At 42.9% G+C, this 12002-nt stretch overlaps 1 protein-coding gene across 2 annotated transcripts in view; it reads right to left on the minus strand.

Moving 5' to 3' along the window:
* LOC306967316 (CUGBP Elav-like family member 3) overlaps window positions 1-12002 on the minus strand; it is a 48055-nt gene that overhangs the window by 13678 nt on the left and 22375 nt on the right. For both annotated transcript variants that reach the window (XR_013793177.1, XM_079562295.1), the window contains exon 4: window positions 281-329. Coding sequence is in view for 1 of the 2 variants with exons in the window: in XM_079562295.1 (XP_079418421.1) it covers window positions 281-329 (49 nt within the window). In the remaining variant the exon portion in view is untranslated. The remainder of the gene's footprint in view (window positions 1-280; window positions 330-12002) is intronic.

The raw sequence follows: 12002 nt of genomic DNA on the forward strand, positions 1-12002 counted from the left end.
TAGACACAGTAGCTGTTATGTTAGTAGTATTTCTCACCATGGTAACAGGAAATAAATGTTCCAGAGTGTTATACATTACATTTACTCTGAATATTTCCCTCGGGCTTCAACACTTTTTTGTCATTTCCAAGTTAAATCAATCCAAGTGCCAGGAAAAAAAAAAGCGTGCATGATGTTCCACTGGCGGGACTCCCAGTGTGGTCCAGCAGGGGGCAGTGTTGACTACAGGTTGGTGTAATTAAAGAACAGTTCTGAGTTGATTGAAAGGAGCAAGTCTCACCTCCTCTGCCCTCGCTGTCCGCTGGCTTCACCTGGATCGGCCGGTTCATCTGAGGAGCAAACACAGACACAGATGGTCAGCACAGGTTACCTTCACAGGGCAAAGTAATCTGCAGGTTAAAAGGTCATGTGGAAAGTTTTGTTTACTGTCAGCTAGTTTTAATAACCAACAAAATCTCGACACACGAAAAATAAACACAATATCAGTCAAATCTTTCATGCTTTGAGTCAGCATTTTACCGAGACATATTATAAGGTCTCTGGGAAAACAACTTTGGACTCAACAAAGAGATGACAAGGACAGAAGATCATTGTTGTCATTTTTCTATAGCTATACAGAAATATTTGTCATATAGAACCAGGAAACAGAACAATCATTTTTTCCATGATATTCCATAATAGACTATTTCTTTTAAATAAACAGCATTGAAACTTGGTCTCTAAAGATAGAATACTTTTTTCTGCACCTACTTTTAATTTTTCAATAACCATAATACCTAAATTTCTTGGTATTGTATTGTATTGTTTAACGGTATCCAGCCCTACTTACCAAAGATTGTTTCTGTCAACATTTCAAGTCCCATTATCTACCATGCCTACTATATCTATAAATATTTTAAACAACAAGCAATTCCTTTCACCCATTCATCAAAATGTGAGTAGATTTGGCGATTTTGCTACATGTGTCTGGCACAGCAAAAGAGGTAATATTATTGAGTGTTGACTTTGCTCAGTTTAGTTTCTTTTAAGAAGCAAATAAGGTTGGCACACACCTTGCTAGAAAGGTTTATTTGAATAAGGTCAACGTTTTGGTCCTGAGACCTTCCTCAGGCAAATTGCTGAAGAGCTCCAGGTGACCAATCTTAAGTAGGGTTAACAATCCAATAAGCCAATGTATCTGCCTGTGGATATAAACCTATAGGCTGAAACTTTAATTTGTATTTACATGAGAATCTAAACTAGTCAAAACAGGATAAATGTTGTGAATCAAGCCACAGTACCCGCAATCTGCCGTTGGTGCATTTAATCGGGGTTAGCAGGTGACAGGTGCTTGCAACTTCTATGAGCGTAAGTCTGTTTTAGTGTAAACACACACGCCACCTTGGGGCCTCTGATGTCCCACAGACACCACAGATTGGAGTACGGGGGATTGAGAAGTGACGGGATTAAGAATGAGGGCCAACTGATCGGGATTACACAAGAACTACGGATTAGATGAGCCACAGGAGAAGAGATAACAGAGCTAGCAAACGCAGAGGGCTGACATGAGAAGGAAACGTGTGAGTGGGTGACAGGGACAATAATGTTTGGGTTTGTTAAAATATTTATACAACATTTTTTGATCAGTGTGTGTAATTGTTATGTGCCTTATCTGGTTTCTTTCTTCCACTTGTAAAGGAGGGCATAAGTCCAAAACAAGTAAGGTCTCCCAAAGCTTGTAACTTTTTGATTGATTTTTTCCCTAATTCCTAAAGAAGTGTGTGTATATGAGCAGACATCGTCAGCTAAAAATAAAAGGATGGTGAATGGGAGATAAGCCGGAGGGACCTCGCTGACTTTGAGCGACTGAATGATGCAGGAGCAGGGCCTAAAAGAAGAGAAGACGTGGGAACAGAGCAGGGAATCACGGAGCGAGGCGAGCGGGGACGAGATGAAAGAAACACGCACTGGCCCTGACAGCGATTCAGAACATACAGAGAAGTCAGGGTTTGTTTGATCTATGAATGTCACGACAAGAGAAGTTTAAAACTGTCTGCCTGGGAAAAGTTCGATGTGGGGAAATGGGCAGCATGGACATAGAGGTTGGAAGGTCCCAGGTTCAGTAGGTTACTTCAGGTGACCTCCTATCATTCTAAAGATCCAGTAGTACAACACGGAGGTGGATTTTTAGTCTGATTCATGATTGATATCGCTGCAACTACAGGGATAATTATGAAATCAAACTGCCGCAAAGCTTCGTGGGGGTATTTTTTCCCTCCACTATGGTATTATTCAACCACAGGTGTGATAGTTGCCAGGTGAAAGAACTTAATGTGGACATATCATGTATATGGGGCTTAAATAGACTCAGCTTTTACGTTGTATAACATGAAATTATGTCTCTGTAGGATTTAAATACTAACAATGAAATTCTAGAGCTGGAGAAGACATTAACCGTGGCTCCTCCTGCTGGCAGCTGTAAGAATACCTTATTAAAAAACTAACTTTCAGTTTCGATTCACGGCGTGGTTTACAGCTTCAGCATGGCCTAATAAAACACAGTTTGAGCGCAGAACAGCTCAGAACCGATACAATGTTAGATAATGGATAATGTGGAGGACAGTTTTGGGTTTTATCAAAGACGTAATTGTATCAAGGAAGTACAGAACGAAGCGCTGACACCACATGTGTCAAACACAAGGCCCGCGGAGATGATTTAATCCAGCATGTGACTTGTAGAGCATCAATTCCTGAGTATGCAAAAAAAAGAAGAAAAAAATAAAAAAAGCAACTAGTTCCACACGTGTCCAGCAGAGGGCACTGACAAAATTAGAGATCAGGATATAAACAACACATTATAGCCACGTGGGAAATGATCAGTCTCCCCAGGGCCGGTCCGAGTGTGGAGTGAATGAATAATGACAGTGTAGCACTTTGAGAAGCTTGCAACACAGGCTTGTAAAGCGCAATGTAACTGTAAGCCGTTATTATCATTTATCATGCTACAGTCCTGTTGGGCTATTTTAAAATCACAGCTCATTATTATTATTCATTTCTTGAAAAATGTTTTCTCAATAGTATTTTATTATATGTGGCCGGCGACCCGCCAAGTGAGTTTGACACCCCTGCTATAGAAGAAGAAAGAGCTAAATTTGATGAAATGCTACTTCAGGTCTGTCTTTGAAGGGGGAACAACATTGTTACATAGTTTAAAGCTCAAAAAAGTCAATTTTGCATCATATGTCCACATTAAGACCACATGATCAACATGGAAATGTGTAGTCCTGACTCCTACCTAAATCAAAAGGTTTAACATTTTGGATTTTTCTACTTGCCCCACATAAAGGACCCTGCCCTCAGACTGAAACAGACTTGACCATTGTGAACCCAGACCAGGTAGAGCCTCTCTTTTGCACATTCTCCCTGTGCAGGTGCTCCTGTTGACTCCCTAACAACTAAAAATATGTACAATAGCTTCTCCTCTGATACAAAGTCATGTCTGTAAATGAGAATCATGAGTGACTTTCCAGGTTGAATCAAGGTTAAGTGAAACAAATAAAAAAAACATGATTAACTACAGTGCATGCTCTTTGTATGTAGCAAATGCAACAACACTGAACCACCCAGAAGCAGTCAATGACACACAGAGAGAGTGCTTAGTCATGGCTCTCAAGCAAAAAGAAACTGCAACCAAATGTGGAAAAGGTGCTGCAGAATGACAGGACAAAATCTAGCATGTTATACAACTAAAAGGGTTAAAGTAATTGTGCACTTTACACGTGGTTTAAAAACAGTCAGGGTAGGACCATCACCAGGCTAATGCTGCTGAGCGACACTTTATGAGCTGCACGGTTGAGGTAATGCACCACCTGTTATTACCGCGATAATAAAAGCACTTGTCAAGCGCCCCGACACCAGCTGCTTTCATATAGTCATCGCACATTCTAAAGCTTTCTGAGTAATCCTCAAACAATGGCGAAATGCATTAAGTAAAAAGGCGAGTTGACAGAGTGCAGAAAAACCAGGAGTAAGACGGAGCAGGGAAAACAGAGGCGAGCGGAGGGTGCGGTGATGGGGGCGAGAAGGATGGAAGAGGTCCCAGTGGGGTGTTAAGGCACTGTAATGAAGCTGGTAATTGAGGAGAGGGCAGAGCAGAGAGAGAGACGGATCCATACGTTTGATTAATCAGCTCTTAGCTGTCACCACAGAGCTATTGATCCAAGGCAAGGCCATCCACTCACTCACGGCGGTACAGTGAAAACACAAGATCACGCAGGCACGCACACAGGAAAAAAACTCAATTTCAACTTGAATTTTCAATATTTCACTTCTTTTATTATTGTATTTGTAATTTTGGCTCATGTTTAGTTGACAGGTCTAGGTTTATGTTTGGTTTCGATATTTTTCTTTGCAAAATCAATCAATCAATTGGACTTTATTTGTATAGCGCTTGACAACAGCAACCACTGACTGCACCATGAGAAACGTCCTATAAGTGCAGGAATCAAAACACAAAAAACAAAGCAAGAAAGCACAAGCAAAAGTAGAGTCTTAATTCTTAATTTCACAATCTTTGGTCTTTACTCAACTTTACAGCACTGCTCAAGGCAAGATTCTGGATTAAACCGGGAGAACAGTCTCAAAGGAGGTGAAATTGCAATTTTAATGGACGCAATTAGTTAATCACAAAGGCTGCGTTAAAGTGATAGTCTGTAAGTTTGCAAAGTAAGGAGAGATAGAGTGAAATTTGAAAGTAAAGGCCTTCCTCGTTTGCAAAATGAATAGCGCTGGAACAGAATTTTCAAAAGTAAACAATCAAGCTCCTCCCCCTTCTCTCCTGATTGGACCTGACAGGCCGGTTCACAGGAAAGGCTCATCTCATTGGTCAAAGTGGTATCCCGCAGATTCTGATCAGTTGCTGAAATCAGCAAAGGAAAAAAATATTGTTATTGTTAATTATTATTATTATTAAATTCGTTAAATACTTAAATTTAGAGACTATCACTTTAATATCGGTAAAATCGTGGCTTCTGAGAACAACAAAATGCATCATCTATATGAGGTCTATGCAAAATACATAGCTATTAACTCTGTAGTTAAGGCCGATACAAATACATTACTTGGTCATTGTTTTACTTTAACACTGCATTTTTGTTTTTGTCTCCAATATTATTAGTTCTGGCATGCAAAATGAGCACAAGGATCAGTATTTTTTTGCACTTTTTGCAAGTTTTTATTTGACTATATACTGTATTATGCTTCCTGTGCTTTTGCTTTATTCTGTGAAGCACATCGAGGTTTTCTCCACAAATAAAATAGCCTTGCCATTGGAACACTCCTCAGAAAACCTGTCAATAATATCTGAAATAGTTCTGCCCTATATTGGACTAATTTCAATCATGTGGATGTGAGTTTTTGCCCATGTATCTTAACCCTGCTCTTGTATTGACTAGTGAGTATGAGCACGAGCCACACAGCTCACCCTGAGTGACTCGGTGACCTTGCGTTTTACGACGTGTTTCCATTCCGACCAGTGGCCTGTCTCTCCATCGCACCCCTGTCCTCCCGCCACTGCTGTCCATCCTCACACGCCCATCCGTCTTGCTGTATCAACTCATCGATCAGCCCGCTCTTGTTCATTGATTCCCGGGCCGTGTTGTAGCGCCGGCTGATTGTAGCAAGATTTGTGTCCACTAACCCTTTCTCTACCCGGGCACCCATCTATCACTTTTTCCATTTCGTCCTTCATTAGGCCTATTCGGGCTCATCCGTGTGACAGTAAGACCCACTGAACACAGATCGTAATGACCGGGAACAAATGGCCATCAGTCAGGGCCCATCATCAGTCTGTGAACCAACTTCCAAAGCCACGCCATAATATTTACTGAGAAGAAGTGCAGTGATGACAAAATGATTAATCGACCATTTGTAATCCTTGTCTCATGTGAACTGTACAGAATCTAGCAGGGGTCTCCAACCTCAGCGAAACAGAGCAGAGAGCTTTAAACTTCAAAGATACTAACTGTGTGACTTTAGTGGAGGGTGAGAGGCCAAGGTCATGTTTCAAAAAAAAAGGAAAACGGCATGATTTTCCTCTTTGTACTTCACTAAATTTAATTAACGTTTGCAGATTGTTTTCAACATGCTCAGAACCAAAATAAATCTAAATCATGACTCATCAAGCGTAAGCAGAAAACAAGAAATCCTTTGGGGAGTTTCTTGGAAAGGGCTGAAGAGCTAATGATAGCTCCTAAGCTACTGGTTAGAGATCCTGCTCTAAAAGCATGCCATGTGCGAGGTCAGGAAACAAAATCGAAATGGCCTGGGGAGAAAATACTTTTTGTGATTTTGATGAAGAGCATCTTATATTCTCTGTGAAGTTTGCCTTAATAGAGCTAACGAAGAACCTTGTGGACCGATACCGACATGTTTTGAACAACAAGCAGCAATGTGAAAAGATACCGGTATGGTGTTAATAAAAGGTTTAGGTACTACGGGTCGGGGATTGAAAGTAGGTACGAAAAAAACTATATACAGTATTACAGACCAAGTTTTGATGCCTGTTGGGCCCAGGGACAGCATTAAAGGAAGGTACTTGTTTGTTTCAGCTCAAATAAATGATACATATTTAAAATAAATAGTCTTTTATGGAATAAATTATCTTTATTGTTCTGTTTTATGGTTCCATATGACAAGTATTTTAGCATAGGTATAGAAAAAAGTATTATGTTCAGGTATTGGAAAAAAATAACAGTGCCGAGCCCTGGCAAGTTGAAAATCCAAAACATCACAAACAGGAAACTGCTCGGTCACAAGTGAATTAACATTTAAGAGACTAGAGAATGAGTTCTGCCCTGACAGTGACATCACTCGCATTCGCTCGATTGAATACTTCAGTGTTAGCATGTTCAAATCTCCATTGGCTTCCTAACTGTGCTTTTCTTATATGACATCATACATTATATCCACTGTATATAACATACCTCGAGTTATTATTACTTGTTTACACGTGTCCTGTTTATTTGCACCTCCTGAGTGTTTCTTGAGAGCTGACGTGACAAGTGAATGTCTCCCTTGTTGGTTCAATCTCATCTTATCCCGTGCTAATTGAAATGCCCAAAATAATAGTCATAAAGCAGGCCTGCGGTGTTGAGACAGCGGATGAGGTACGACAAACACTGTGCAAGAGGCTGCAGCTCTGAAGATGACACACAAAATGGCATTGGAAAACTGGCATGGCAACGAGCCGGTTGTCATGGCAATCGTATGACGGCATTATGGGTAGGTAAACAAGGATGCTTGTTGCCAAGGGCGACTGCTGTGCTCCTCGGTAAACAAAGGCTGGTGCCAGAAAGTGTCGTGCGGCTCCCCTCGGTGGAGCGCTCCCTTTGTGATAAACCTGAAACACTGAGCGCAGGTGAGTCGCGTGTTCACGGGGAATGGATATGACAGAAAAACGTGTACGATTGTATCGAGATGCAATAAGCGCGTCGACAACAAGTGTAATTTAACTCAGTGTGGGACGGAGAGAGGAGCTGAATCTATAGAGGAGCGGAGTAATTAAGATTCCCAGGAGTCCAAGAGAAAAATGCAAATAACACGGAGACACTGCTTTAGGTCTTCTCTCTCTCTCTCTCTCTCTCTCTCTCTCTCTCTCTCTCTCTCTCTCTCTCTCTCTCTCTCTCTCTCTCTCTCTCTCTCTCTTTCTTCATTCGAACACATGAGCAGCCACACTCCTTTCAAGTCAAATTATCCTCTAATTACTCACGTTCCAATTAAGTCTTAATTAACAGAACCCATCTGCAGACGTGCCCGCGACCAGCACTGGGCTCTGTGGACTGCACCGTGGAGCGGCATACCAAGAGCTGCATTTGTATGTAGCAGAGCATGCAGGCGAGATACTATGTGGCGTGTAAGCCCCGTGGCAGAGAGCATGACCACGGGCGCTAGAAGCTCGCACACGCATGGGGGGCAAGCGGCAAACGGGCAAAACACGACTGCATTTGCATGTTGTGGTGCCAAGTCGGATCCTGCGCGCCGGCCTGTGATGACACACAAGTGTTCGGGGGCCACTTTTCCCATGCAAACGCCGCGGGCCCCCTCTCTACCCCCTCCGCCGGCCCCCTCGGAGAGACAAACACACGCCGCACATATACAGTTAATCTCACTCCCCGGCAGCAATGCAGAGAGGATTGTGCCAGGATTAACGGATATTAAATCCCTGGATTATCCAATCAAATCGCATTCTCCCCCTCCCCCCCCCCACATCTCCCGCGCAAAATCAGTGGAACGAACCATCGCTCACATCAGGAGGGGAGGGAGGGGGGGGGGAGAGATATGTAAATGTGTGTTTAAGCACTGCATGTACCACAGATTAAAAGCAAACGTGTCGGCCGCTCGGATTCATTTATGGCCCATTTAAACGGTGCAGTCTACAATGACACCTTCCACTAAGGGCTGCACAATTAGACCGCAAATAACAATCACAAAGGCGGCAATTATCTAACAAAATATCCCGTCTCCATGGGTGTTATTATGTTTAAACTTGCTAACCCTGTAGTCTAGACCTTGATAAATATAAAACTGCTATTATACGTTATAATTCCAGTCCTCCCTCAGCTTGACAGCAGACAGGCGAGTGTGGCTCTCACTCATATCTGACGCTCCCCTCCCCCCTCTCTCCCTCTCTCTCTCTCTGTTTCCCATCCACACTCTTCCACATGTCCATTTTCCAGAGTGCACAAGAAAAGACAACTATTTATATCCTCCGCCCCAATCTCGCGCTATTCCTTCTCCCGTTCTTCCCTCAATCCCCCTCTCTCAGCTCCGTAATCTCCTCATATCCAGCCGGAGGACGCAGCAGAATTGTTTCTTTTAAACCTCCATTTTCTTTTCTCAATCCTATCTGCACAATTCGTTGTCATTGTATGCGCGGGCGATGTATTATAAGAAGTACAATAATAATCATAAGGGCACATAAGGTAAACTCTGCGCTCTGTTATAATAGGACTGATTAAATAAGGTATAGGCTATTACATTTGGTGTGTTCTTGACAAGAGTCTTTCATAATGTTTGTGTCTAACTGCATCTGTTGTAATAATTCATCAATTTGAGAATATGTGTTTAAGGCCTGTCCTAAAGTATTGCAATTGCGATTTGTACCGATTACATAGTACATCAATATTAGTGCATTTAGAAGAAGCAGTACTGTGATTTTTATGTGTTAGGGGTAAAGTTTCAGTGAGACATGACGTTTTTTGCGATATTTTCCTCCCTAAATATATCAAACTTCAGATTTTGTTACTGTGACAGGCTGAATCAAGCAGACCCACACTGAGCTGTGTTAAATCAATGCAGGAGTCTTTCATGTCAACAGAACGAGCCCGCTTTCATGTGTTACATAACGGCTTCTAAACGTAAGAATATACATGTCTCTCTGTACGTAAGTCTAAACTGCACTTCATATTGAGACAAAGTGAAGCTGAATCATCATCTTTAAGTTTAGTCATGTTCATCATCCATGTGTCTAAACCCGTCATCATTTGTAAACTCGCCTGTGCCTGCACGCTGGGCTCCACACACAGAGCCCGAGCGGAGAAGGTGGAGCCTGCCTCTCCTCCATCACGCCACGTTAGGCTCTGCATCCCTGAGGTTACCAGGCAACCCAGCCTCTCGCCCTGCCTGCTCCGTCGCCACAGCAACGCGCGCCTGCAACCATAATACAACAGCGAGTGACCCATCCCCCTGCCGCTGCACGTCCTCCGCCCCCCCCCCCCCTCCCGGCCCGTCCCAGCGCCTCTCTCTCTCCTCACACATCACAGTCTTCACACCTGAGAAGTCTGCGCTCCTCCGTCACTCTCCCGTCCTCCTTATCCCTCTTTATAAAGTAATGACATCTAACCATGCATAAAGCTGAACTAACCACCCTGTTGATGCGTATAATATGATGCTGTTTTCATCAGGGCCCACTGAGAGCAGCACCGGAGCACTCACTGAAATTTGAGCCGCTGGATTTAGCCCAACATAATCCGACGGCACTATAGCGGATAACGGTTAGACTCGTGCTGCCGGACCCTCGGTCTATTTTAGGGACCGTGAGCTTTTTGGGAAATGAAGCTGCGTCCGAGAGCCAAGCGGAATACATCTGTGATTGCGAAAATCAAATGTTTCCTGAGATTATGTAGATGACTATCTGCATAATCACGGGCGACCCATCTCGTCAGTGAGCTGAGTGCGGAGTCTCCGGAGGGCCAGGGCCAGGGCCAGCCGACTGAAGAACAGCTGAACTCGCCCCCTTCCCTTCCTTTCCATGCCCTCTGTCCTTCTGCTTCCACCTGCATTCACAAACTGCAGTACTACAAAGACACTGTATTCACTTTTCTGTGTATATATTGACAGAAAAAACATCTTCAATCGGAAATGACACATTTTGGAAAGAAAGAGTTGCAAGTTTTGTCTCAATCTCAAACTCTTGTAAGCAAACTGAGCTGAGGCTTTTATTTTTGCCAATTCATTTTTGTTTGCCAAGTTACAAAATCGCAAAGGTTTTAATAGCAACCCAAGACCAACTGTCAGCTACAAATTCTTAACAAACTAAACCAAGTATCTCTAGCACCTTTTGTTAACGACAGGGTTATTGCGGGGCATTAAAAAGCATTAAAAGTCATTAAATCAAGGCCTTAAATGTCATATAACTGGAGTTTACACCTCTATAAACATGATCTGGAATGCATGTGCTTCTTGTGTTAGTTTAACAGTTCATATTTCAGTCGTCGAAACTGGTGCTCACAGGACATGTCGGTCCCAATATCAGGAAATATAAAATAAATTGAAGCACTTCGCATAACGTATCAGCAAAATGTCCTTATCGCAATATAGACACCGACGGCATCGCGTCATAGAAAGGGGCGTGGCTTTGCCGAGGGGGAAAATAGAATCTTTTGGGAAACACAACTTTTCACTCTTTTTAGCCATTTTCTGGTGGAATATAAACATATTCACCACACATAAATAAAGTCAAGAGTAAATCGGGCCCATACGGATATTTTCTCACAGCAGATAGTACAGCAGAAGTGAAAAAACGGCAGTCATGGCTAGCGCTAGCATTAGCACGATGCTAACATGAAACATCACGCTAGCATTCTCCGTTATTTATGCATTTATGGGCTGTTGAACCACTTTGCTCCATGTCTTTGTATCTTTATTTAGGAGAAACTATATTCATAATTCAGCATTTGTTAAAGTAGTTTTTGAATAATTAGAGAAAGTTTTGATTTTTCTCCAGATTGTTTTCAAACATGACCATATATGGGCGATTCCAGAGATGCCGTCTATCTATTAGGTCCTGCAATGTCCATTTCACAAGAGACCACAATACTTTGCAAAATCACTGAGGTCTTCCATCTTTCAGAGACTCACACATATTTTGCAAACACAGCCAAAAACAAAAACGTCTTGGCAACTTAAAAATGTGCTAAGTTAAGTTGTAGACGTGCTTTCCTAATTTAGCCCCATTTAAAGGTTATTGTTGGTCCTGATTAAGCTTTAAAAAAGGGGAAAAAAGCTGAAGAACTTTGTGTTGTAATGGTTTGGTAAAACATTGTCCACAAATGTGTAGACACTAGACATTGCGGATGCTTTTTCACATTGATATTCCCAATTAATAAATGCCAACACTAGACTCCACAAAGAGCAGGTCGTACTCCAGAAGCGCCCGAACAAAAGCCGAGCGCGGTGCACAGGGGCCAGCCCGTGGAGCTCATTGGGGCTGTCTCCTGCTGTCAGCGGCTTCCAGAGAGCAGCTCACAAAGGCAATTACGTAGACGGCGCGGTGAAGTGTGGCTGGAGAGCGGGGAGCCGGAGTCGGGGTCGCGGCCCAGGTGCCTCCGAAGTCTTGTCCCGCTCTTGTCTGGCTAATCACGCGCAGCAGTGGCCCCTCTGACAGATGTCTCAGTTTGGAGTGACAGAAGTGCCCCCACCGCTCGCTCTCTTTCATACCCCCCTCTCCTTTTACCCTGCACCCG

This window comes from Gobius niger, assembly GCF_951799975.1.
Source record: "Gobius niger genome assembly, chromosome: 8".
NCBI lineage: Eukaryota > Metazoa > Chordata > Actinopteri > Gobiiformes > Gobiidae > Gobius > Gobius niger.